At 45.7% G+C, this 27,618-nt stretch overlaps 1 protein-coding gene and 1 pseudogene across 3 annotated transcripts in view; both read left to right on the forward strand.

Moving 5' to 3' along the window:
- Positions 1–17,285, forward strand: part of nbl1 (NBL1, DAN family BMP antagonist) — a 47,176-nt gene extending 29,891 nt beyond the window's left edge. For 2 of the 3 annotated variants that reach the window (XM_038822144.1, XM_038822145.1), the window contains 3 exons: positions 11,218–11,409; positions 13,787–13,898; positions 15,105–17,285. In XM_038822144.1, coding sequence (XP_038678072.1) covers positions 11,222–11,409; positions 13,787–13,898; positions 15,105–15,335 — 531 coding nt within the window. In that variant the 5' untranslated portion in view covers positions 11,218–11,221 and the 3' untranslated portion in view covers positions 15,336–17,285. Of the gene's footprint in view, positions 1–3,868; positions 3,955–11,217; positions 11,410–13,786; positions 13,899–15,104 lie in introns of those variants that run through there. The other variant, XM_038822146.1, reaches the window with a different exon arrangement.
- LOC119951098 lies at positions 11,768–11,972 on the forward strand (annotated as a pseudogene).
- Positions 17,286–27,618: the final 10,333 nt, after the last annotated feature.

Raw genomic sequence — 27,618 nt, forward strand, 5'->3', positions numbered from 1 at the left:
CTTTGTGGCAATTGATGGTGCATCACGGAGATGTACACAGCTTCTGTGCAGTCTATAGCACATTCACTGCACAGGGCGTAGATGGGCAGAGCAAGGTGCCAGTGACCAGGAACAGGCATCAAAGTCTCACTGTGTATGGGCAGTTCAGATAGTTGACATCTAGGCCTTCGCTTACGTGAACAGGATGTTTGATGTGATAGAACCACAGAGATCCTTAATAAACAGAGGTTAATTAATTCCATTAGTACACTAACAGCTATAGACCACAAAACAGTTCCTGAAATAACATTCGCAGGACACTGGAAGGTGCGCGGATGGCAAGCTGGGTAAAATGTCACCCAAAGTGTTCCATACTTGAAGAACCTGTATTTGAACCTTGACCTATGCTGGTCAGATGGGGACTCAATAAGGTGCTCAGTAATTGGTATCAGTGCTCTGGGACTAGGCAGTAGAGAGTCAATCAGGATTTCTGCTTGAGATCTCCTGTCGGGAGGACGCTCGCATTGATATCAAGTGGGGGGAAAGATCAGACTCACCTTTGATTGTTTTTAAAAAATGTTCACTGGGTGCCTGGTTAATATTGGATCATCCACGTGCATTATTGAGCCTTTGGTCTCCTAAGAAAATGATGGCTCTTGAATTACTACAGTCCTGGGCTGATGTGCTCCCACAGTGGTGCTAGGTAGGAAATATTTTTGGCATAGTGATGGCAATAGGCGTGCAAGTCAGGGTAGTGTGTGATTTAAGAGGGACAAGGAGATGATGATGTTCTCCTGACCTTTCTGCTCATATCCTTCTCCATGGTAGATTGGTATGGGAGCATCTATTGAAATCAACTTAATGATTTGCTGCAATTCATTCTGTATTAAAGCTAAAGACGCCATAGTCCCAGATGACCATAGGCTGCTTTTCCCCTTTGAGGGGGGAGAGCTGACTGGCGGTGATTTAACCAGAGGATCACCAAACCTCAGGTGAGGGGCAAGGTTGAGAAAGCAGGGTCTTCGTGAATAACCTCAGCTGGTACAGGAATTGAACTTACACTGTTTTAGTGTCTCACTGCATCAGGAGCCAGCCGTCCAGCCCACTGAGCCAAACCAGCCCCTGGTGTACAAGAACACATGAAATATAGGAACAGGAGTTCACCTTACGAACTGTCGAGTCTGCTCTGTCATTCAATATGATCATGTCTCATTTGGGGCTTCAAGTCCACTTTCCTGTCCACTCCCCATATCCCTTGAATTCGAGAGAGACCAAAATCTATCCCGGCCTTGTGTATTCAATGATGGAGCATCCACAGCCCTCTGAGATAGAGATTCACAACCCTTTAGTGTGAAATAATTCCTCCTCACCCCAGTCCTAAACATACTAATTGGCTGTCGGACGGCCAGAGCACTGTATGGCTCCAACAGGTCTGCTCCACCGGTTATGGGGCGGCGATCCCAGTTCCAACGCAAACGCGTTTGATGTGTGCAGCACGGGCTGCTGTATTCTGATCCTGGTAGCACCACGGATCCAGAGGACGACTGTTCCGGCCAATCATTTACCAGATCTGGATCACCTCCCAGTGCTGCAAAAGGTGCAGCAACTCAGAAACTGGCAAAAGCTGACATACGATGCTCATGCTACTGATCTTCCTGTGCTCTCTCCGGAAGATGCTGTTCGCATCAAGTTACCTGATGGAGGCTGGTCAGCTCCATCTGTTGTTGTTCGACAGGCTGCTCCCAGGTCGTTCGTGGTTCGCATGGCTGATGGCTCCATTGTCAGGCGCAACAGAAGGGCACTACGCAAACTTGCCTGCCCACCACCAAATCTCACTTTTCCAGCTGTCGGTTTGCCTTTTCCGGACACCTCGCTCCACGAGGCCACCACTCCGGCTGCAATCCCGCCTGTCAAGGCGCCGTCGTCCCCACCTCCACCGCTCAGGCGATTGACAAGGATCCAATGCCAGCCCCAGAGATTCGACTTGTAGATATTTCTTTTGTACATATTGTTCTGTATCTGCACGCTAGACACCTTACATGTACATATGTATTCACTCGCTGTAAATTGTTATATCTGTGTATATGTCGTATATGCTCTAAGCAACCGACAACATTTTTAAAAAAAGGGCAGATGTCATAATATGCACTCATACACATCATGAGGTAAAGACAAGCAGTGATAGACACCCATTATATACCCAGGATAGACACCCATATTAGCCAATCAACACACAGGACAGAACACAACCAATCACTAGACAGAACACGAGAGGGGGGCTTCCTACTACAAAACACACGAGGCATCAGCACTCCCCCTCTTTCCACTGGCGACAACTGTAGTGACAGTCAGGGTGTATATATCATTTAGCACCTTCTACACGTGGCTCAGAGCTAGTCTGGTCTAGTTAGTTAGAGTTAGCTCACTTAGAGTAGTAGAGTGTCAACCCTCAGCCAGCTGTGTGCATTGTTACAGAAGTTCAATAAATCGTATTGAACAAATGCCTAAGTTTGGTGTCTGCTTTACAGTACAACTGTATTCAGTTGCAGTCCGTGTTACCCCAGGGTCAATAACACGACAAACACCACCTCTTGGAATTTGGGGTTTGACTGATAGGACCTGGTACCTTTTTTGTAACCTATAAACAGTAAATGCTGGAATAACTCAGCTGGTCTATTTTCATATTTGTTCAATCATGGGATGTGGGCGTTGCTTGCTAGAGCAGCATTTATTACCCACCCTGTGAGAAGGTGGTGGTACGTCACCTTTTAAAAAAAAAAAAATTTCGAGCACTCAATTATTTTTTTCCAATTAAGGGGCAGTTTAGCATGGCCAGTCCACCTACCCTGCACATCTTTTGGGGTTGTGGGGGTGAAACCCACGCAGACACAGGGAGAATGTGCAAACTCCACACCGACAGTGACCCAGGGCCGAGATTCAAACCCAGGTCCTCAGCGCTGTAGACAGCAGTGCTAACCACTGTGCCGCCGTGCTGCCCATACGTCACCTTCTTGAACCGCTGCGGTCCACATGGTGTTGGTCCACCCACAGTGCTGTTAGGGAGGGAGTTCCAGGATTTTCACCCAGTGACAGTGAAAAAAAGGCAATTCTGTTCCCAGTGAGAATGGTGAGCGGCTTGGAAGGGAACATCCAGGTGGAGGTGTTCCCACGCATCTGCTATCCTTGTCCTTCTAGGTGGAAGAGGTCTTGGGTTTGGGCGAAGCCTTGGTGAGTTGCTGATGTGCATCTTGTAGATGGTAAGGCTGCCACTATGCAACGGTGTGGAGGGAGTAGATGTTTAAATAGGTGGTCGGGGTGCTAACAATAGGCAGCACCTACGGGAAGAGTCACAGAGTTAACACTTCAGCTTGATGACTTGATATGAGATGATCTGATGAAAGGTCATCAATCTGGAATGTTAACTCTGTTTGTCTTTCCAAAGGTGCTGCCTGACCACTTGAGTTTTTCCAGTGTTTTCTGTTTTTATTTCAGATTTCCAGCAGTGTTTTGCTTTGCATTGGTGATCCAGTTTGTGTTGTCTGTTACTGTCTTGCCCTGTGACGAATGACATGTTAACACCACCAGCAAAGATTTGGCATCTTTACAGGGAAATAGGTGGAACCAAGGTGAATGAATTTGACGTGTGGCAGCACCTGAGTGTAGGGGCAGCTTTATTAAACAGGAATGGCTGTTTTGGGAATGGGAATAATTCTGGGCACCAGTGATATTTTGTTTGGGACAGTTAATGCTACAGTTTATATTGCCTGTTCCAACTACTTATTGCTGATTCTAACATGCTTGTTGACTGCTGAAGAATAACTGATGCTCTGGATTTGATTATTTTGGTCTGTTTGGAAAAGCTATATAAACTCCAGGCTCCTTTGCTCCATTTGGCTGTTGAGGAATGTAGCTGTGACTGGTAGAGAGCCAGTGTTCAGTCTGTGAGAGTTAAGGTCCTGTGTCCGTGCCAGTCCAGTTAAGTAAACTTAAAGTTTCTCTGTGTGATGAATTTTAATTGCTGCGTTTACCTCCCCTGCCAATTCTGACAGCGTAGCACTATCTGTAAAACCAATAATGTAATTTCCATGCAAATAATTTTGTGATGCGTATTTGGCATAAGCGGCGGCATTTTACAATTATTTGTCTAAATAAGGAAGTTTGTTCGTGGCTAGTATTTCTCTTCTGGTTTGCAAGGCATTGCTAGTCTCATTCAATTTCCCGACTTATTCTTGTGTGCTGCAACTGTAGCCCCTGCCAGGAACCTGCTTTCCGTATTCTGAAACCACTACAGTCACTGTGAAGGTCCAGCTTTCTTCCCTGTACCGTTGTTGTTGTGGGACCTGATGATAGGTCCTATTCAAGTAGGTTAGGTGAGTCCTATGCCATTGCTCCCTTTCACAAGGGTAGAGGATAGTGATGTGCCGTGTGAGAGAAATGGTGCTGTAGTCCTGCTGTGTGAGAGACATAGTGATGTTTCTTTGATCATTGGGTGGATCCCGTGTCAATTTCCCCTCAGCCATTGGGGTGGAGGTCAGTGACAATGCTCTCTCTAGATAGCTACGCTTGGTACCTGCCCACAGTGACATAACTAACATTGGAGAATGATAGGGGCCACATGCGACTCTTGGACATGCACTCTGGCTGCAAAACATGCAACTAATTTTGAACAGATTAACCAATTAGTTTATAATGAAGCACAGTTAGCACATTTTAAAGACAACTGGCCTCCTTAAGTAACTGAAACTTGCAGAAATATATTACTGATGGAATATAAATATTTTCTTTAACTTGCTACATTTACAGTTATGAAGAAATTCTCCGCTACAGTTCGTATGGCTACTGTCCCTCTTTTGCCGTGAAAATCATCTTGTTCTTCCTGTTGATTGTATACCCTGGGCCTCCACTCACGTCTTCATCACACAAGCCAAGAGCCGCTTAACTATTGAACACATCCAGTACAGTGGGCCTTCCTGTACTGGGTCCTCCTGTCTTCTCTTCCTTCTTTTGTTGACAGCTATTCACTACTTTTCCTCAGTTCACCACTGCTCCTTGCCTCCTTTAATGGACCAGATTTTGTGGTCCGCCGTGAAGCGACCACACTCGCCACTGATCTTGAAGAAAGGATCTAGGGATCTTTCTGGTGTGCTTTTCCCCTTTCCCGACGACAGTTTGAATTTGGTGCCAAGTCAAGGGCATCGCTAGGCATCATCAGCAGCGATGTCAAACAAGGCAAGCAACCAATCACATTGAAGTATTCTCACAGACAGCAAACCAGGAGGATAAAAGCTCTCTACTCTTCACTTTTACTTCAAATATTTCACATCGCAAAATAAGTAATTATGATCGAAGTAAGAGAAATGATAAAATATCATTAACGGCAAAAGGAATTTTTGTATCATGAAGAAGAAATTTGACATTTCACAAGTATAAAATTTAGCTTTGCAGGGCCAGTGAGGATGTTTTGCAGTAATTATAAACCTATTACGCTGTTAGAAACTCAGTTACTTCATTCAACAAGATGCAACTGAAGGCAGCACTGTGGCGCAATGGTTAGCACTGCTGCCTCACGGACCCGAGGTCCCAGGTTCGATCCCTGCCCCGGGTCACTGTCTGTGTGGCGTTTGCACATTCTGCCCGTGTCTGCGTGGGTTTCACCCCACAACGCAAAGATGTGCAAGGGTAGGTGGATTGGCCATGATAAATCGCCCCTTAATTGGAAAAAATGAATTGGTTTCTCTAAATTTATAGAAAAAAAATAAGATGCAACCGTTTGAAGGATTTTCACAGTGAGACCAAAAGTGTAAGCATAAATGTTTTTGCGCGGTCTCTGATTTCCTGTTGATCTATGTCTATGGAGACTTCAATATGGAATAGTGTTGACTGCCTGCCAGCAGGTTCTGGAGTACTGTGCTGTCAGGCACATGCAGACTAACAAAAGATGTTGTCAGTCTCGATGGAGTAATGACTGCGAGGGCTGACTGTTTTGTTGCAAAATCCCGTCCAATGTGTAACTGTGGAGAAAGAGAGGTTGAGATAAAGATGTAAGCCTCGCAGATATTTGAGAAGAAAATAGTTTGTGTTCTTGCCATGGGACTGAACATCAGCATTGCCTCCTCGAAAGGAGTGGTGATCGTGAGGTGCCGATTAACTGGTTACATTGAGCAGATTCAAATATAGGACACTTAAGGAGAAAGGAGCAGTGATTCATGTTCTGTCATGTTCCACATCCAGAGGATGTTCTTTCTTTTGCATATTCAGCCTTTTCTAATTTGCTGAGCACATAAGTTTGACCAGCGAAATGTGCAGCTGATTATTGTGAGCCTGGTACCAATTATGTTGTGTTTGTTTTGTATTGTGGGTGAGGTGAGGGAGATGGTCATGTCTCAAAATTCACCCCGCCAGCCTTTGCACGCTTGGGAAGACTCTGAGAAATTGCCCCCTGGTTGTAACAGACAAGTAAAAGATGTCCAATAATCCACCCTGTGCTCCAGAGCAGAGAGCAGGCTGGACAGTCGAGCAGCCTGGGATTTATTTCACTTACCAACCCAGCTGAAGGGACGACTTGGATCAGGAGGGAGCTCAGAATGGTGCAGCTCAGATCAAGTACTTTAATTCAACTAAACCATGCGGAATGGATAAGGGGCTGTTTTAACTGTTGTGTCTGGGCTAGATCTGCGCTCTGATTCAGCATCAAGCCGAAAGTGACCCCTGCATTCCTTACCATTGAAAGATTACCTTAAACTGCCTGAAATTGAGCCTTATAACAATGACCTGGGTAGGGGGTTGTAACAATGAAATCCTACATTGTGTGATCTCACACATGTGTCGCTCATGTACCTGTCCCCTATCTTCTGAAAAGGGCTGGATCGCATTCTAGTGGATCAGGCTGATTATAAATCGACAAGCTGGTTTATTTTACGTGCAGTGTACGAGCAGAGTAATTTTCATGGTGAAATTCTAACTGCAATGTACTTTATAACATAGAAAATAACCATATATGTAACACAATCCCCCAAAACACTTCTGAAGCTAGTAATTTTCCTGAAACCTGTTGACTCTTAAGTTAGAGAGCTCTCACTCTTTTCTTTTCTTTTCGCATCTCTGGAGAGCCTATGTTTTCTTTCTTGACTTGGCAGCAATCCAAAGGTTTGACCCCTTGACCCTCTCTGTGCTTGGTGATTAACCATGTTGACCTGCCAATCCACATGGTCCTGGTCCTAGATTTCAGACAACCAACCTTGGCTGAGTTCATGTAAACACAACCATTCCAACAAGTCACGTGTGAATGCTTACTGGAATGTTTTCAATGAAGAATCACATTATCCAGCTGGTTCAGCCGGCGGGGGGGGGGGGGGGGGTGGAGGGGGAAGGGGGAAGGGGGAGAGCAGAGCACCGTTCAGGATAGATTGACTGTTCCAGCATGATGTTATTCAGGGAATACAATCCCGGGTGAATTCGTTTTGAATTCATAATCAATTTTCACATCGTCATTATCGATCCCCCAAAATGAAGAGTCACATTGGACTCGAGATGTCAACTTTGTTACTCCCTCCACAGATGCTGCTGGACCTGCTGAGTTAATCCAGCACTTCCTGTTTTTATTCCCCCCCCCCCCCCCCCCCCCCCCCTCCCCCCCAAAATTCACCTTGGGCTATAGGATAAAAGAGAACCCCAAGACCTGACCAGGGGTTGAAACCAGAAAGTTTAGGGCAGATAATAAATTATTCTTCGCAGGCCGAGTGACCAACACTCCCCAATAGGAAGAAACCATAAATCGAGGCAGAGAAAAGAAGGTTCAGAAGAGGTTTTTTTTTTAGAGCTATTCAAAATCATAAGGGATCTGGACAAAGTGGATGTAGAGAAACTGTTCCCGCCTGTGAAAGTAGGAAAATGAGAGGTCACAAATTCAAAGTAATCAGTAAAACACACTCAAAGTAGAGCCTCTTTGTGTGTTTTTGTGTTAATGAAACCATTGGTGAACTAGCAGAGGGAAGGGCAGTTTAGGAAGTTCACCATCACTATGTCACCGTTCCTCTTGGAAAAGCTCAACAGGATTTTCAGAAGCGATAAACTTTATAATCTGATCTTTTGCAACTTTGAAAAATGACAAGGATGATCCAAAAAGTACTTACATCAATCCCTTCTTCCCACTGGAGTAGGGCGGAAAAGGGAGCCATCATTGTTGTATTGCAGTGTAATTTAAATGCTAATGTTACTGCAGTATATGTCCTGTGTGACTATCTGGGTGTCATCATGTTGTGTTTTATTCTGTCCCTTTTTCAGTCCTAAAGGAGAGGACGGAGCTGCCAACTCTATAGGTCAGAAGAGGTTTAACCCAATCAAATTGTCTTTTTGTGAAAGACATTGGGCGTTTAAGGCCATGAACCCAAATGGTCTATTTGAGTTGTGTCATTCCAGTGGAATCAGATATCTGAAATGTGCTGATGTGAGGGGCCTAGACCACACGTGCTCCATGTGTAGACAGGTTATTGAAACTGTGGGAATAGAATGTTATCATTTATTGCGAGGGGCATTGAATACAAAAGTAGGGAGGTTATGCTTTTGTTGTACAGGGTACTAGTGAGACCATATTTGGAGTGCTGTGTACAGTATTGGTCTCCATATTTAAGGAAGAATGTAAATGTATTAGAAACAGTTCACAGAAGATTTACTAAACTAATACCTGGATTGGGTGGGTTGATTTATGGTGAAAGATTAGACAGGCTAGGTTTGTATTTCACATTGATGAAGGTCGGGGACGGATGTGGTGTATGTGGATTTCAGTAAGACATTTGATAAGGTTCCCCATGGTAGGCTCATTCAGAAAGTTAGGGGGCATGGGATACAGGGAAATTTGGTTGTCTGGATACAGAATTGGCTGGCCGAAAGAAGACAGCGAGTGATAGTGGATTGGAAGTATTCCGCCTGGACGCCGGTGACCAGTGGAGTCCCGCAGGGATCTGTTCTGGGACTCTGCTCTTTGTGGTTTTTATAAATGATTTGGATGAGGAAGTGGAAGGATGGGTTAGTAAGTTTGCCGATGACACAAAGGTTGGTGGAGTTGTAGATAGTGTTGAAGGCTGTTGCAGGTTACAACAGGACATTGACAGGATGCAGAGCTGGGCTGAGAAGTGGCAGATGGAGTTCAACCTAGATGAATGTGGTGATTCATTTTGGAAGGTCGAATTTGAATGCTGAATACAGGGTTAAAGGCAGGATTCTTGGAAGTGTGGAGGAACAGAGGGATCTTGGGGTCCACGTACATAGATCCCTTAAAGTTGCCACTCAGGTTGAAAGGGTTGTTAAGAAAGCGTATGGTGTGTTGGCTTTCATTAACAGGGGGATTGAGTTTAAGAGCTGCGAGGTTTTGCTGAAGCTTTATAAAACCCTAGTTAGACCACACTTGGAATATTGGGTCCAGTTCTGGTCGCCTCATTGTAGGAAGGACGTGGATGCTTTGGAGAGGATACAGAGGAGATTTACCAGGATGCTGCCTGGACTGGAGGGCATGTCTTATGAAGAAAGGTTGAGGGAGTTAGGGCTTTTCTCACTGGAGCGAAGAAGGAAGAGAGGTGACTTGATAGAGGTGTACAAGGTGATAAGAGGCATGGATAGAGTGGATAGCCAGAGACTTTTCCCCAGGGCGGAAATGGCTGCCATGAGGGGACATCATTTTACGGTGATTGGAGGAAGATACAGGGGAGATGTCAGAGGTTGGTTCTTTACACAGAGAGTGGTGGGTGTGTGGAATGCACTGCCAGCAGAGGTGGTGGAGTCAGAGTCATTAGGGACATTTAAGCGACTCTTGGACAGGCACATGGACAGCAGTAAATTGAAGGGGTATAGGTTAGGTTGATCTTAGATTAGGATAAATGGTCGGCACAATATCGTGGGCCGAAGGGCCTGTACTGCACTGTGCTGTACTCTTCAATGTTCTATGTATCTGCTGGAGTTTAGAAGAGAAAGAGGCAAGTAGATTGAAACATATAAAATCCTGAGGGGTTTTGACAGGGTGGATGTGGAAAGGATGTTTTCTCATGTGGGAGCATCTAGAAAAGGGGTCACTGTTTAAAAGTAAGGCCTTAGGGCAGCATGGTGGCATTGCTGCCTCATGGCGCCGAGATTCCAGGTTTGATCCCGGCTCTGGGTCACTGTCCATGTGGAGTTTGCACATTCTCCCCGTGTTTGCGTGAGTTTTGCCCCCACAACCCAAAGATGTGCAGGGTAGGTGGATTGGCAACGCTAAATTTCCCCTTAATTGGAAAAAATTAATTGGGTACTCTAAATTTATTTTTAAAAAGTAAAACCTTGCCCAATTAAGACCGAGATGAGAAGATATTTTTCCTCTGAGGGTTGTGAGACTGAAATCCTGTTCCTGAAAAGGCAGTGGAAGTCTTTGAATGTTTTCAAAACAGAGGTATATAGATTCTTGATAAACAAAGGGGTGAAAGGTTATGGGGAGTAGGTGGGAGGTTACAATCCGATCAGCCATGGCCTTATTAAATGTGAGGGGCCGAGTGACCGACTCCTACCCTTGATTCATATGTTCGTATGCATGATTGAGCGAGTTAAATTGGGCCAAATCCACATCCTTTACTCCAGCACAATGAAACTGTGATATTGGAAACTGCAGCTCGTCACAAGGCCTTTCTGCTTCAAAAATGAAATTACATGGATGGCACGATAGCACAGTGGTTAGCACTGCTGCTTCACAGCACCAGGGTCCCAGGTTCGATTCCTGGCTTGGGTCACTGTCCAAGTGGAGTTTTCACATTCTCCCCGTGTCTGTGTGGGTTTCCTCCGGGTGCTCCGGTTTCCTCCCACAAGTCCCAAAAGACGCGCTGTTGGGTAATTTAGATATTCTGAATTCTCTCTCCGTGTCCTTGAACAGGTGCCGGAATGTGGCGACTAGGGGCTTTTCACAGTAACTTCACTACAGTGTTAATGTAATGCCTAGTGATAATTTAAAAAAAAAACATTTGTGCTCAGAAATTCCTGGTTGGTGATTTTGTAAGTGTCTATGGCATTTCAAACCAAATGTGAGAAATTGGGACCAATTGATGTATTTGGACTGAGGGGAGGCAGGAAGCGGGAAAGAGGACATGTTCCACAGATGAAACTGTTGGGGAGAGTTCATGCATCACATGCTCCTCTCTGCTCCTTCAGGTAGATACATCAATGGTCTGGGCTATTCTTTGAGATGACTACTCATTGTTGATTGGCATCCTTTCTCTCTAGGACCATGGTGGAGCAGTTGACTATGATGTGTTGGTCCCTGTTGGGCATTCTGCTTCCAGCTCTCGTTGTTGCAGCGCCTCCTCCCATCAATAAACTGGCGCTGTTTCCTGATAAAAGTGCCTGGTGCGAGGCAAAGAATATCACCCAGATAGTTGGCCACACTGGATGTGAGTCAAAATCCATCCAGAACAGGTAGGTATAAAAAAGCATCTCTCTGCCTGACTAGCCATTCAAGCTGCATTTGAGTTAAAGAAAAATCTCCAAATGTGCGGTCTATCTGGACCATCCCAATGTTTAAGAAATATCCATATTCCTCAATGTCTCTTCCAGTCCTTCAGCAATCTTTTTCTCCAGTTGGTTAACCATCTTCTCCATAGAAATTATGGTTACAGTTAGCCCCCACTACATTCTTGAAAAAATTTAGTGTGTACCTCCATCATCCTCAGTTAGGGGTAAGAAGTCAAATTAGGAGGACCTTTTGAGCAGCTTCCAAGGGAAGGTCATCAAAGTGGACAATATCAATAAGTTCAGAGAATCATTGCATGATATCACCGCTTCTCAGCCTTTTGGCTAAGATCAAGTGTAATATCTGCTCAGCCTTTTGGCTCAGATCTGGCATGTCTCTTGTGGCGACCATGAATTGGATTCAATTTGAATTTGAATTGGTTTTTGGAGCAGGTAAGGAGCTGGATTAGGGGTTCGCCCCTGTCCACACTCTTGAGCCCTGGCTTTGTAACTCTGAAAAAGTAATTTAAAAAAAGAATCATTGCATGTTTACAGCACAGAGAGAGGCCATTCCAATCATCAGCAGGAGCAATCCACACAGTTTCACCCCCCCCCCCCCCACCCCCACTTCACTCTATACCCATAGCCCTCTTCACTCTATACCCATAGCCCTTGCAATTGTTTTGTCCTTAAAGTACTTATCAAATTTTCTTTTGAAAACCATGATTGAATCTGCCTTTGGGAAAGTACATTCCAGATCAAAATTTGCTTCCAATCACCGATAGACGGGTGTCCCCTTGTTCCACACCCTCCTGCCAATGGGACATGTTTTTTCTCTAACTGCTCTGACGAGACCTCCTCATGATTTTAAAAACCTCTGTCATACCCCCTACTCAGCTCTGAGGAGAACGACCCTGGCAACCCCAACCTCTCCACGTAATTAAAGCCCTTGGTCTCTGGAACCATTCCGGTAGATCTTTTCTGAACCTTCCAGAAGGCCTTCAGGTGCTTCCCAAAGGCACAGTTGGGTGGATTAATGCAGAAGAGAAGTAGAGGGATATGTGGGTAGTGCAAAAGGGCTCGTTGGGCTGATTAGTTTTCTGCTGTTCCTCAGGGCTGTTATTTTAATATGTTTTGGGAAAGTGACACAGAGAATTTAATTGTGTGTAAGCTGCTTTGTAATAAGGATTAAAGGCCGTCTATTATCCAGCGATTTGTCTCGGCTTCAGTAAGTGGAGATCTGGAAATGAATGAATGATAATTTTGAGATTCAGCAATGATCTTAAAAACTGCTGTTCATGTCAGTCTGTCATAAAATGACACATTTGTTCTTGAAAAGACCTCAGCTGTTCCTGCAGTGACTCAAACAATCCCGGCCAGGAGGCTGCAAAGCATTTATACCCCAGTGTTGCAGATTTGGAGTCTTGGGCTGTTTGCTGCTTGAACTCAGCAGCTGGATGTCTAATGGCCTTGATGAGGTTTCAATTGGCCGACTCTCTGGTGACAGATGTGGTGCATCTGCCCTTCATCTGGCTGGGCACATAGTGAGAACAGATTGGCTGCGTGAATGAGTGCTAAGGTACCCTGTGACACAGTGATGGACTGTCAGTCTTCCCAGAACTGCAACTTGTAAAAGGCATCATTAAAATATCACATCATTCACAGGGAATCTGGGGTCCTAGTGCTCGGATTAAGAGTTGTTTCATTGTGAGGTGCTAACATTTAGTGGCCTGTTTCCTTTGTTCCAGCGATTCATTCCATCGAGAAATATAATAAGTAACGTTATTGATTAGCTTGCCAATGGTGCAGCACGGTAGCACAAGTGGATAGCACTGTGGCTTCACGGCGCCAGGGTCCCAGGTTCGATTCCCCACTGGGCCACTGTCTGTGCGGAGTCTGCACGCTGTCCCCGTGTCTGCGTGGGTTTCCTCCGGGTGCTCCGGTTTCCCCCCACAGTCCAAAGATGTGCAGGTTAGGTTGATTGACCATGCTAAATTGCCCTCAGTGACCTAAAAGGTTAGGAGGGGTTATTGGGTTGCAGTGATACGGTGGACGTGAGGGCTTAAGTGGGTCAGGGCAGACTCGATGGGCCGAATGGCCTCCTTCTGCACTGTATGTTCTAATGCTGTATAACTGGGCTCACATGGAGAATTGCCCCGTGAGTGAGGGAAAAGTGTGAACAATTTCAAGCCATTTTTCCAGGTGTAGTTGAACAATAATCGCCGCTATCTCGGATAAAGGGATTGGTCCAGTTTTATTGCATTTTAAAAAAAGTAATTATCATCTTCATATAAGAACAATTTGAGTGATATAATGACATACTCTGCTTTGTTCCCTCCCTCAGAGCATGCCTTGGCCAGTGTTTCAGCTACAGTGTGCCCAACACTTTTCCACAGTCCACTGAGTCCCTCGTTCACTGTGACTCCTGCATGCCAGCACAGTCCATGTGGGAAATCGTAAGTAACTATTTGTCTCCCAGTCTGATTACCTGCAATCTGTCTTACTCCTAAATCCCTCCTACCTGATCAAAAAGCACAAGCAGTTACATTTTCTGCATGGTATCCTGTCTTATCTCTCCATTTTGTCTATCACTATGGTCAGTGCCCCTCTGACCTTTTCCTTTGTTGTTCCCCAAATACCCCATCCCATGCATTCATCATAGAATCCCAACAGTGCCGAAGGAGGCCATTCAGCCCATCGAGTCTGCAATGACCCTCTGAAAGAGAGCCCCACCCAGGCCCACTCCCCCACCCTATCTGTGCAACTCTGTAACCCCACCTAAGCTTTGGACAATTTGTCATGGCCAATCCACCTAACCTGATCATCATTGGACTGTGGGAGGAAACCGGAGCACCCGGCGGAAACCCAGGCAAACACGGGGAGAACGTGCCAACTCCACACAGTCACCCAAGGTCGGAATTGAACTCAGGTCCCTGGCACTGTGATGCAGCAGTGCTAACCCCTGTGCTTCCCTCACAAAAGCAGAACACAAGAACACAATGAAGCAGGAGTAGGCCATCGAGCATGCTTCGCCATTCAATATGATTGCGCCTGATCTTGGACATGAACTCCATTTTCCCTGACCGTTTCATTGTTCCGATCAATAAAGACTCATCGCGCTGTCTCCTACGCTAACCACAATCTTTCCCCAGGACCTCAAAACTCTGGAACCCTTCACCACCCTCCCTCAGTTTTCCCAGACTCCTGCAAACTGCAGCCTTCTAAATTCCAAACTTGAGAATACCGTGTTAGCACTGTTGCCTCACAGTGTCAGGGTCCCAGGTCCAATTCCAGACATGGTGAGTGTGCACATTCTCCCCGTGCCTGTGTGGGTTTCCTCCGGGTGCTCCGGTTTCCTCCCACGGTCCAAAGATGTGCAGGTGAGGTGGCTTGTCCATGCTAAATTGCCCAAAGGTTAGGATGGAGTTACAGGGATAAAGCGGGGGATTGGGCATAGTTAGGTGCAGATTCGATGGGCCAAATGGCCTCCTTCTGCGCTATAGGGATTCTATGAGTCACCACACTCTGAATTACCTCCTTTTTCATTCACATTGCTCGCCTTCTGTTCAGCTGGGTTCCGAAATAGCCATTGATTTTTTTTTTTAATGCAATCCTAAAAATTTGGAATGTTGTATTAAAGGTGTTTGTGGGTTGCGTTACAGGTCATGTTGGAATGCCCCGGCAATGAGGAAATGCCCAGAGTGGACAAACTCGTGGAGAAAATTGTACACTGCAGCTGCCAGGCATGTGGAAAGGAACATCATCAAGATTCCCAACTTTTTAATGTCATCGTAAATGAGGAAGAGGCCTCTGTTCCGGAGCTGGTTGGATCGCCTCAGATTGTTCACCATGATGAGCAAGTTGCCCTCAAACATGGCAGAGAAGAAGAGTAGAGAAAAAGAGACTATGAGACAAGAAGAAACAAAAAAAAAATGAAGTTTGGTATCAAATTCTAGTTTGGTTTATTTGTTGAACTTTAGGAAGAAAAGTAAAATATAACAAAATTTTTAAAAAAAACATGCAGACTTATTTAAGGAGAAAGTCTTTAAAGTATGCCATTTGTTGTAGAAATGAAGCAGGAATCCCAATCAAATACTAATATATACCTCCCCAAGATCCAGCAAAGTATAATTAGAATTTGGTGATCAGTGTTGGGTTCACAACGTCTGTAATTTAGTAAGTCTGTTTTCATTTTAAGACCACAGAAATCTCTCTGTGCAGCCGTTTCAAACATATTACTGTTTGTATAGAAAATTATCGTTTATAAATCTTGTAAACTTTTTTTTTTCAAAATCCTCCTTTCATTTAATTTCCTGGTGATTAAAGATTTTGCAGATATAAGAGAGTGAAGAAATAACACAGACAGACAAGATATAGACACAAAGGGAGGCAAATAAAGGCACACAGACATACACTGAGAAAGGAGGGAAACACACATATGGAGAGGTAAACAGATGCAGGCACCGCGCACACAGGCACACATGTACACACACACACATGCACGTGTGGACTCACACACATAACACACTCAGGTAACTCACGCATACTCATGCACACACTCGCATGCATATTCATGCATACATAGATACACACGCAAAAACACATGCATTCACACGTATGCACACTGGGGCTGGTTTAGCACACTTGGCTAAATCGCTGGCTTTTAAAGCAGACCAAGGCAGGCCAGCAGCATGGTTCAATTCCCGTACCAGCCTCCCCGAACAGGCGCCGGAATGTGGCGACTAGGGGCTTTTCACAGTAACTTCATTGAAGCCTACTCGTGACAATAAGCGATTTTCGTTTTATTTACTTTCACACATACACATGAAATGAACATGCACACACACACAAAAACACATGCATGCACAGATGCACATACATGCAGAGAAAAATGTAATTCAAACAGACAGGCAGAGGCAGACACAAAAAGAAAGCGCTAGCGAGATCCAATTAAAACTCTACACCCACACAACACTTCAGAAGGAAATGCAAATTTTGTTAAGATAAAATTATGTATAATGAATGTGTATTTTTGACATGTAAGGAGCACTGAAATTGTGATGGGTGTTTGGAACACAATGAAACACTGAACCTCTGGTTTTCTGGGCAAAGTCTGTGTGGCGTGGGCAGAGAGGATGCAAATGTTCCAGTTTCAGTCCTGGTTCTCTGGTCCATTAGCTGATACCAGTTTTGCCTGACGTGGGGCACCCATAGCATCTCAAGCAGGGAACAGGAGAAAGGGGTTGGTTAAGGTTTCCACTTTTGATCAGGGTTCAGCAGCCCCTGCTGATAAGTGTACGTTGTAAATGTCAAGTAAGGACAGAATTGTCCTCGGCTCTGATGCTCCCATGATCGAATACCCTGCTGATGGTCTCTGCTCAGGTTCCTGAGGAGAATGTCGATATGGCTGAGATACCAGAGGGTGGTTCAACAACTGCAACTTGCAAGAATCACCCTCTTTGAAACTGGAGATAAACCAAAGAGGGTGGGATGGAAAGAAACACGGGAAGAGGGTATATAGTTCTCATCTGGTTTTATTAAGATTATTCTGTACTTGTATTCTTCATTTTATATACTGTGTGATTTTATTCTAATTGATTATATCTGATTCCCTTCCGTAATTCTGTAAGATTAAATTCAAAGATTATGGGGGTCTGATTTAATTCGCCTGGTTGCAACCAAGCAGTTAAAATGGAGCATGGAAAATGCCAAATCCTTCCCCCAACCTGGTCCACTGCAAATGTAAATATACAGATCAATGTTCATTAACACCGAGTGCCATTTTAACCTCTCGTCTGAACAACGGAGGAATGGTAAATAAAGCAAAACCTTTCTACAATGTTCTCTTCGTATTTCTGGCGGCAGTTTAATTATAAGCTTCAATTATCACAAATTACATTTTCTACTTGCAGAAACCAGACATTTGTGTGATAAAATTTATAAAAGGGAGTTGGGGGGGGGGGGGGGGGGGGGGAAACATTCAGAGAAAGCAAAGAAGATCAGAGGAAAACATTTCTTCAGGTACCACAAGGGAACCTTGGGCCTCCTCTGCCCCAGGATGGCCCCAGCCCCCACTCCAGTGTGAAATTCCTCCTGAGGCGCCTACCTTGTGCTCTGGGTCTGTGGTAGCTTCCTACTGTCAGACTTTATCGACTGACATACTGGCTACATTGGTTAACACTACGTTGAGGCCTAGCTGTTTTAGTCAAGCCTGCCTACTGTTACTCCCCGATGGATACAGCAGCTAGCTTGGCTGAATTCCTGATGAAGATTCAAATCGAAGGGTGGCACGGTGGCACAGTGGTTAGCACTGCTGCCTCACTGCACCGAGCATCCGGGTCTGATCCTGGCCCCGGGTCACTGCCCGTGTGAAGTTTGCACATTCTCCCCGCGTCTGCGTGGGTTTCACCCCACCACCCAAATGATATGCAGGGTACGTGGATTGGCCACACTAAATTGCCCTTTAATTCAATTTTCTTTTAAGAAGATTAAAAACGAGAGTGCGGCTTCTCCTCAGATACTGGTTGTTTATATAGGGATTCAACTGATCTCAGCTGGGCCAGTGATACAGCCATGGCCACTGCTCCAATTCGTTCTCTGGTGATCCATGCAGAAAGCACGAATTATGGGCAGTGGGTGAAGAATAGAGTTGGGCTTCACTGTGATGGCCTCAGTGGCCAGATAGCCTGATAATGTTCGCTGCCAGATTTGCATGGAAAGAATGACAAGTTGGTGAGGTGTCAGAACAATGTGAGCTTACCTCAGGCTCAATAATCTATCATCAAGTCTCCTCACCACTCTAGTTCACAACAGCTCTCCTGAGAGCCACAGTGACATAGGAACATACATATGCACTAGGACCAGGAGTAGGCCACTCAGCCCTTCGAAACTGCTCCACCATTCAATAAGATCATGGATGATCTGTTGTAACCTCCCATCTACACCCGGTAACCCATCACCCCCTTATTTATCAAGATTCTGACCACATCTGCCTTAAAAACATGCAAAGTTCCAGAGACTCACGCCCATGTTGAGAGCAAATATTTCTCCTCATCTCTGTGTTAAATGGGAGATCCCTTATTTTGAAACAGTGACCCCCTAGTTCTAGATTCTCCCATAAGAGGAAACTGCTCTCCACATTCACCCTGTCAATACCCCTCGGGATCTTAAAAGGTTTCAATCAAGTCACTTTTAAACTCTAGTGAATACAAGTTTAATCTGTCCAACCTCTCCTTATAAGACCCATTCCACGTGAATTAAAATTAAAGTTGGCATCGTCCTCGAGGACCATCGGCTGCTCTCCCTTTTTGATTTAACTTGAGAGTCAACACACTCGGGCAAGGGGCAAGGTTGAGAAGGATGGATTAGTCTATTAAACCTCTGAACTGCTTCTCAAGCTTTTACATTTTTCCTCAAATAAGGTGACCAATATCATAGAATTATAGATTATCATAGAATTTACAGTGCAGAAGGAGGCCATTTGGCCCATCGAGTCTGCACCGGCTCTTGGAAAGAGCACCCTACCCGAGGTCAACACCTCCACCCTATCCCCATAACCCAGTAACCCCACCCAACACTAAGGGCAATTTTGGATACTAAGGACAATTTATCATGGCCAATCCACCTAACCTGCACATCTTTGGACTGTGGGAGGAAACCGGAACACCCGGAGGAAACCCACGCACACACGGGGAGGATGTGCAGACTCCGCACAGACAGTGACCCAAGCCGGAATCGAACCTGGGACCCTGGAGCTGTGAAGCAATTATGCTATCCACAATGCTACCGTGCTGCCCATCAATATTGTGCATTAAATGCTCCAGATGTGGTCTCACCAGTACTCAGAACTAAAGCATAACCTCCTTACTTTTGTATTCAATTCCCCTCACAATAAATGAGAACATTGTTTTAGCTTTCCTAATTACTTGCTGCGCCTGTATACTGGCCTTTTGTGATTCATGCACAAGGACACCCAGATCCCTCTACATCTCCGAGTTCTGCAATCTCTCACTATTTAGATGCTAAGTTTTTTTTAATATAAATTTAGATTACCCAATTATTTTTTCCAATTAAGGGGCAATTTAGCGTGGCCAATCCACCTACTCTGCACATTTTTTGGGTTGTGGGGGCGAAACCCACGCAGACACGGGGAGAATGTGCAAACTCCACACGGACAGTGACCCAGAGCCGGGATCGAACCTGGGACCTCAGCGTCGTGAGGCAGTTGTGCTAACCACTAGGCCACCGTGCTGCCCGCTAAGTTTTTTGTTGTGTTCCCTGACACTAATCTGTGAAGTACTTTGCACAGCTTTAAGTGCAATTTAATTAAGAAGGATGACCATTTGAGTACAGCAATTGTACCAAGCTTATGTTAATTCTCGACATTTCCAATAACTGGGGCTTTGATTCACAGCCTGGAGTGTATACGGAATGGTTTTCTTGACCAACATGTGGAGGAACCAACTAGAGAGCAGGCCATCTTAGACTGGGTACTGTGTAATGAGAACGGAATCATTGCCAATCTGGCTGAACGAGACCCCTTGGGGATCAGCGACCACAACATGATAGAATTTTTTATCAAGGTGGAGAGTGAAGTAGTTGATTCGGAGACTAGGGTGCTGAATCTTAATAAAGGTAACTATGAGGATATGAGGCGTGAGTTGGCCTTTATAGATTGGGGAGAGTTACTTAAAGGGATGACAGTGGATAAACAATGGCAAACATTCAAGGAACGCATGGAGGAACTACAGCAACTGTCCATTCCTGTCTGGCACAAAAGCAAAAGGGCTAAGAGGGCCCTACAAAGGCTTACAAAGGAAATTAGAAATAGTATCTGATACAAGGAAGAAGCATACAGATTGGCCAAGAAAACTAATACGTCTGAGGATTGGGAGCAGTTTAGAATTCAGCAAAGAAGGACAAAGGGATTGATTAAGAAAGGGAAAGTACAGTATGAAAGGAAGCTTGCAGGCAACCTAAAGACTGACACTAAGAGTTTCTATAGATATGTGAAGAGAAAGAGATTGGAAAAGAGAAATGTAGGCCTCCTACAGACAGTAACAGGGGAATGCATAATAAGGGACAAAGAAATGGCTGAGCAATTGAATACATACTTTGGTTCTGTCTTCACAAATGAGGACACAAATCAGATCCTAGAAATGTTGGAGAATGAAAGGATTAGTGAGAGGGAAGAACTGAGGGAGATCAACATTAGTAGAGAAATGGTGCTGGGAAAACTGATGGGATTGAAGGCGGATAAATCCCCAGAGCCTGAGAATCTGCATCACAGAGTGCTAACGGAGGTGGCTCTGGAAATAGTGGATGCATTGGTGGTCATCTTCTGGGATTCTATAGACTCTGGAACTGTCCCTGCAGATTGGAGGATAGCTCTCATCACTCCAATATTAAAAAATTGAGGTAGAGAGAAAGTAGGGAATTATAGACCAGTAAGCCTAACATCGGTAGTGGGGAAAATGCTTGAATCCATTATCAAGGACTTTACGGCAGAACATCTGGAAAGCAGTGGCAGGATCAGTCAGAGTCACCATGGAGTTATGAAGGGAAAATCATGCTTGACAAATCTGTTGGAATTATTTGAAGAGGTAACCAGTACAGTCGAGAAGGGGGAGCCAGTTGATGTGGTATATTTGGACTTTCAGAAGGCGTTTGACAAAGTTCTGCATAAGAGACTGTTGTGCAAAATTAAAGCGCATGGGATTGGGGGAAATGTATTGAGGTGGATAGAAAACTGGTTGTCAGAGAGGAAACAAAGAGTAGGGATTAATGGGTCCTTTTCAAATTGGCAGGCAGTAACTAGTGGGGTACCACAGGGATCGGTGCTGGGACCCCAGCTCTTCACAATATATATTAATGATTTGGATGAGGGAACAATATGTAACATCTCAAAGTTTGCAGATACCAAATTAGGTGGGAGGGTGAATTGTGACGAGGATGCAGGGATCCTACAGCAAGTGGGCAAACCAATGGCAGATGCAGCATCATTTGGATAAATGTGAGGTTATTCATTTTGGAAGCAAAAACAGGAAGGCCGATTACTGCCTGAATGGTTGTAAATTGGGAGAGGGGAGTGAGCAGTGGGACCTGGGTGTCCTTGTGCACCATTCGCTGAAGGTAAGCATGCAGGTGCAGCAGGCGGTAAAGAAGGCTAATGGTATATTGGCCTTCATTGCAAGAGGTTTCAAGTATAGAAGCAGGGATGTGTTGCTGCAATTGTACAGGGCCTTGGTGAGGCCACACTTGGAGTATTGTGTGCAGTTTTGGTCTCCTTCTCTGAGGAAGGATGTTCTTGCTCTCGAGGGAGTGCAGCGAAGGTTTACCAGACTGATTCCAGGGATGGCGGGGCTGTCATATGAGGAGAGATTGACTAGGTTGGTATTGTTCTCGCTGGAGTTCAGAAGAATGAGGGGGGGGGGATCTCATAGAGACTTATAAAATTCTAACAGGACTAGACAGGGTAGATGCAGGGAAGATGTTACCAATGATGGGTGTGTCCAGAACCAGGGGTCACAGTCTGAGGATTCAGGGTAAACCATTTCGGACAGAGATAAGGAGACATTTCTTCACACAAAGAGTGGTGAGCCTGTGGAATTCATTACCACAGGAAGTAGTTGATGCTAAAACTGTGAATATATTCAAGAGGCGGCTGGATATAGCACTTGGGGAGAATAGGATCAAAGGCTATGGGGACAAAGCAGGATTAGGCTAATGAGTTGGATGATCAGCCATGATCGCGATGGATGGCGGAGCAGGCTCGAAGGGCCAAACGGCCTCCTCCTGCTCCTATCTTCTATGTACCCATGTATCATGCAAAACATTGACAGGTCTGTTAATTAGTGGAGTTGCACCAGATACAAGTGGAGAATTAAATGGTAGGATTCCAGAGGACTTGGGTGGTGAAATTGATGTCAATCCTGAGCCTTATCGCCCCCAAAAAAGTCTTGGTAACTACTTTTATGCATTTTCATATTTCTTATTCAATAATTTGTCCCATTTAATTTCACAACTGGAGGTTTAAAACAAACTATTTCTGATTCACAGATGAATCCTAAACATAGGCACACACAGAGAGTGAGAGATAGATAAATTTTCATCATTGAAACATATATTTACTCTTTATTTCATGGGCCTGAGAACTCCATGACAGGCAGTTAAATGATTCACAGAGAGATGGCTCGTGGTGTCATGGAACATACAGTGCAGAAGGAGGCCATTCGGTCCATTGAGTCTGCACCGACCCATCCAAGCCCCCATTTCCACCCCATCCCCCAATAACCCCATCTAACCTTTTTGGTCACTAAGGGCAATTTATCATGGCCAATCCACCTAACCTGCACATCTTTGGACTGTGGGAGGAAACCGGAGCACCCGTAGGAAACCCATGCAGACATGGGGAGAACGTGCAGACTCTGCACAGGCAGTGACTCAGCGGGGAATCAAACCTGGGACCCTGGCGCTGTGAAGCCACAGTGCTATCCAATTGTGCTACTGTGATGCCTGTGTCAGTCATGGGTCAGTGGTAACATTCATGTCTCAGGGCCAGAAGGTTTGTGGTGTCAAGCCCCACTCCAGAAAATCAAGCCTAATATCTAAGCTGAGACTCCCGTGCAGTACTGCTGGAGTGCTGCACTGTCGGAGATGCTGCTTGTCTGATGAGACATTAAACTGAGGAATCGCTTTGCTCTCTCAAGCTCTCTCTCCAAACTATCCCATGGCACAATTTCAAAGAAGGGCTGATGCGTGTTCTGCTCCTTAATAGTGGCTACACATAAAAAACTTAATTGGTTATAAAGCATTTTGAAACACTCTGTGTTTAGGAAAGGTACTATTTAAATGCAAGTTTTTATTTCACACTGAGTAGGAAATGGTAAATAAATTTCGTTATTCACCTGTAACTTTTTAAAAGTCTATACAAATGACTGTCTTTCTAAATAGTTTAGAAACCATTTTGATAAACACATCAATTCAGGAACTCAAACGCTGTTCTGTACCAAAAATATACATTTAGAGTGTATCATAGTGGCTCCTCCCAGTGTAGGAGTGATCCCAAGCTGAGGTGAGCTTCACAGAATCCCTACAGCGCAGAAGAAGGCCATTTGGCCCATCGAGTCTGCAACGATCCTCTGAAAGAGCCCTCACTCCCCACCAGTTCTCATGTAACCCCACCTAACCTGAACATCTTTGGACACTAAGGGGCAATTTATCATGGCTAATCCACCTAACCTGCACATCTTTGGACTGTGGGATGAAAACAGAACACGGTGACACAGTGGTTAGCACTGCTGCCTCACAGCGCCAGGGACCCGGATTCGATTCTGGCCTCAGGTGACTGTGTGGAGTTTGCATGGGTTTCCTCCAGGCGTTCCGATTTCCTCCCACAGTCCAAAGATGTGCAGGTTAGGAGGATAGGCCATGCTGAATTGTCCCTTAGTGTCCAGGGATGTGCAGGTTAGTTTATGGGGAAAGGGTGGGGTGGATGGGGCAGTGCACATGGCTGGACTGCTCTTTTGGAGGGTCGGGGGAGATTTGATGGGCCGAATGATCTCCTTCTGCACTGAAGGGATTCTATGATTCACCTGGGGGACATCCACGCAAACACGGGGAAAACATGAAATCTTGACACAGATAGTCAATCAACCCTGAGCCCCTGGAGCTGTGAGACAGCAGTAAAAACCACTGTGCCATGGACCAGTTATCTTCTCCAGCATCAAATCTATCTCTTCCCATCACTATATTATTGTTCATCTTGGCCTCACCTCCGCTATTCTGCTGCTGTAACCCTTGCCCATGCTTTTGTTAGCCTTGGACTGGACTATTCCATTGTTCTCCTGCTCGCTCCCACCTCCATGAACTTGAGCTCATCCAAAGCTCTACTGTCTATATCCAAACTCGCACCAAATTCCTTTCAAACATTCCTCCTTGCTTCGCTGAGCTACACTGGCTTCCCAGTCCGGCAATGTTAGGAAGGTGGAATGAAGCCGATCTGGTGATGATAAGGACATGAGGAGAGAAGCTCATCTCACAGCCAAATGGATGCCGAAGTTGTGAGCAGTCTGGGTAAACCTGGGATAACGGGAAAGGGAGGGAACTGGAATTGGTTTTGGCGAGGGACCAAAGATAATGGCTTCTGTCTTCCCAGTGGTTAGAGGAAACTGCAGCTCATCCATTATCAGATATCAGACAAGCATCCTGACAACACAGAGGCAATGGAGGGGGTCAGGAGATTAGGTGATGAGATAGAACAGAGAAGAAAAATCCAGAATCAGCGAGAAAGGTAAAAGATATTCATTCTGATCTCCTCAGGTGATCAAAACAAAACCAGGAGATTTTGTTTTAACAATTAATTCTTATGGACAGCGCGGTGGCCTAGTGGTTAGCACAGCTGCCTCGCAGCGCTGAGGACCCAGATTCGATCCCGGCTCTGGGTCACTGTCCGTGTGGAGTTTGCACATTCTCCCTGTGTCTGCGTGGGTTTCGCCCACACAACCCAAAAATGTGCAGAGTAGGTGGATTGGCCACGCTAAATTGCTCCCTTAATTGGAAAAAATAATTGGGTAATCTAAATTTAAAAAAACCCAATTAATTCTTGAGATGTGGGCGTTGTTGGCAAGAACAAGAATTGTTGCCCATCCCTAAATGTCCTTGGGAAGGTGGTGGTGAGCCAACTTCTTTGACCGTAGCAGTCCATCTGGTGTAGGTACACCCACAGCGCTGTTAGGAAGGGAGTTTAAAGGTTTTGACCCAGCGACCGGGATGGTCAGGATGGTGTCTGGTTTGGTGGGTGTGTGGTTGGTGGGTGTGCGGTTTGGTGGGTGTGTGGTTTGGTGGGTGTGTGGTTTGGTGGGTGTCTGGTTTGGTGGGTGTGTGGTTTGGTGGGTGTGTGGTTTGGTGGGTGTCTGGTTTGGTGGGTGTGTGGTTTGGTGGGTGTGTGGTTTGGTGGGTGTGTGGTTGGTGGGTGTGTGGTTTGGTGGGTGTGCGGTTTGGTGGGTGTGTGGTTTGGTGGGTGTGTGGTTTGGTGGGGTGTGTGGTTTGGTGGGTGTGCGGTTTGGTGGGTGTGTGGTTTGGTGGGTGTGTGGTTTGGTGGGTGTGCGGTTTGGTGGGTGTGTGGTTTGGTGGGTGTGTGGTTTGGTGGGTGTGTGGTTGGTGGGTGTGCGGTTTGGTGGGTGTGTGGTTTGGTGGGTGTGTGGTTTGGTGGGTGTGTGGTTTGGTGGGTGTGTGGTTTGGTGGGTGTGTGGTTTGGTGGGTGTGTGGTTTGGTGGGTGTGTGGTTTGGTGGGTGTGTGGTTTGGTGGGTGTCTGGTTTGGTGGCAGGTGGCAGGTGGCAGGTGGCAGGTGGTAGAGTTGGGCTTGGTGAGTGCAGTTGGAGATTCACTTATCCCAGCAGGAGCAGCGCATTCCATCACACTTGATTTGTGCCTCGGAAATGGTAGAAACGATCTGGGTTCCTCACCACAGAACTCCCAGCCTCTGGATTCAATGATGGTAATGCATTTAAACATCAAGGGAAGATGGCTCGATCCTCTCAAACTGGAGATGATTATGGCTTGGCAACCATGTGAGTAAATGTTACCTGCCACTTTGCAACTCAAGCCTGAATATTGTCCAGGTTTTGCTGCCTGTGGACACAGACTGCTTAAGTAACTGCAGAGCAATGCATAGTGCTGAACACTATGCAATCATCAGCAAACTTCCCCATTACTGACTATATGATGGAGGGAAGATTATTAATGGAACAATCAAAGGTGGTTGGCCCTCTGACACTATCCTGAGGAATTCCTACCAGTGATGTTCTGGGGCTGAGATGATCGGTTTCCATCAACCACAACCACCTTCCTTTGTGTTTGATTCGACTCTAACTAGTGAAGAGTTTCCCCCTTGATTCCCAGTGATTTCAATTTGATGGGATCCTTGATGCATCACTTGGTCAAATGCTGCCTTGATGTGAAGGGCAGTCACTCTCACCTCGCCTCTGGAGTTCAGCTCTTTTTCCATGTTTGGGCCAAGGCTGTAATGAGGCCTGAAGTCGCGGCTCTGGTGGAAGCCAGACTGAGCGTCAGTGAGCAGGTTATTGCTGTGTAAGTGCCTCTTGAGCACTGTCGACAGCACCTTCCATCACCTGGCAGCAGGCCGATAAGGTGGTAACTGGCTGCATCAGATTTGTCCTGCTTTATTTTCTGGACAGGACAGATTGTTGGAAAGATGCCAAAGTTGTAGGTGTACTGGAACAGCTTGGCTGGAGGCACAGTTATTTCGCATGGATAAAGTGTTATCTGCAAAGCTGACCCAGGCTATGGGGGCCTGGAGAAATCCCCCTCTCGATCTGCTCACATTCACATTCTCTCCTTCACTCGCTGCTTCCATTAATCTAGTAGGCTCTCTTTCAATAACAGGTTAAGTTACTTTCTTACATAGAATTACATAGAATTTACAGTGCAGAAGGAGGCCATTCGGCCCATCGAGTCTGCACCGGCTCTTGGAAAGAGCACCCTAGCCCCTACCCAAGGTCAATACCTCCACCCTATCCCCATAACTCAGTAACCCCACCCAACACTAAGGGCAATTTTGGACACTAAGGGCAAATTATCATGGCCAATCCACCTAACCCGCACATCTTTGGACTGTGGGAGGAAACCGGAGCACCCGGAGGAAACCCACGCACACACGGGGAGGATGTGCAGACTCCGCACAGACAGTGACCCAAGCCGGAATCAAACTTGGGACTCTGGAGCTGTGAAGCGATTGTGCTATCCACAATGCTACCGTGCTGCCCTTTCTTGTCCTTGATAAGGAGCGGTTGGGAATTCTCCCCCTCTGATTCTTTCTGGGGGTTAAACCAATTTCTCACTTGTGTTCCTTAAAAAGCGCCCAGTTACTCTTGGGTATCATGTACGGTACTCTTTCCGAGGTTGGATGGCATTGAGTGTAGTGGGGAAGAGTGGACTCTATAGGTTAATGGTGACCATGGGCGGTCCCGGACTCCTTTTTCTTTTTCTCCTTTGTTTTTTGTTTCCACCGTGGGAGGGTTTGTTTTATTGGATGCTTATATATTGACAGATGGGCCGTTGTTTGGGGTGGTGGGGGGATGGGATCGTTGTTATTGTTAAGGGGACTGATTTCGTATTTGTTACCGTTTACTGTCTGTTGATGGGGTGTAAATTTT

The sequence above is a fragment of the Scyliorhinus canicula genome, chromosome 16 (genome assembly GCF_902713615.1).
Source record: "Scyliorhinus canicula chromosome 16, sScyCan1.1, whole genome shotgun sequence".
In the NCBI taxonomy this organism is placed as follows: Eukaryota; Metazoa; Chordata; class Chondrichthyes; order Carcharhiniformes; family Scyliorhinidae; genus Scyliorhinus; species Scyliorhinus canicula.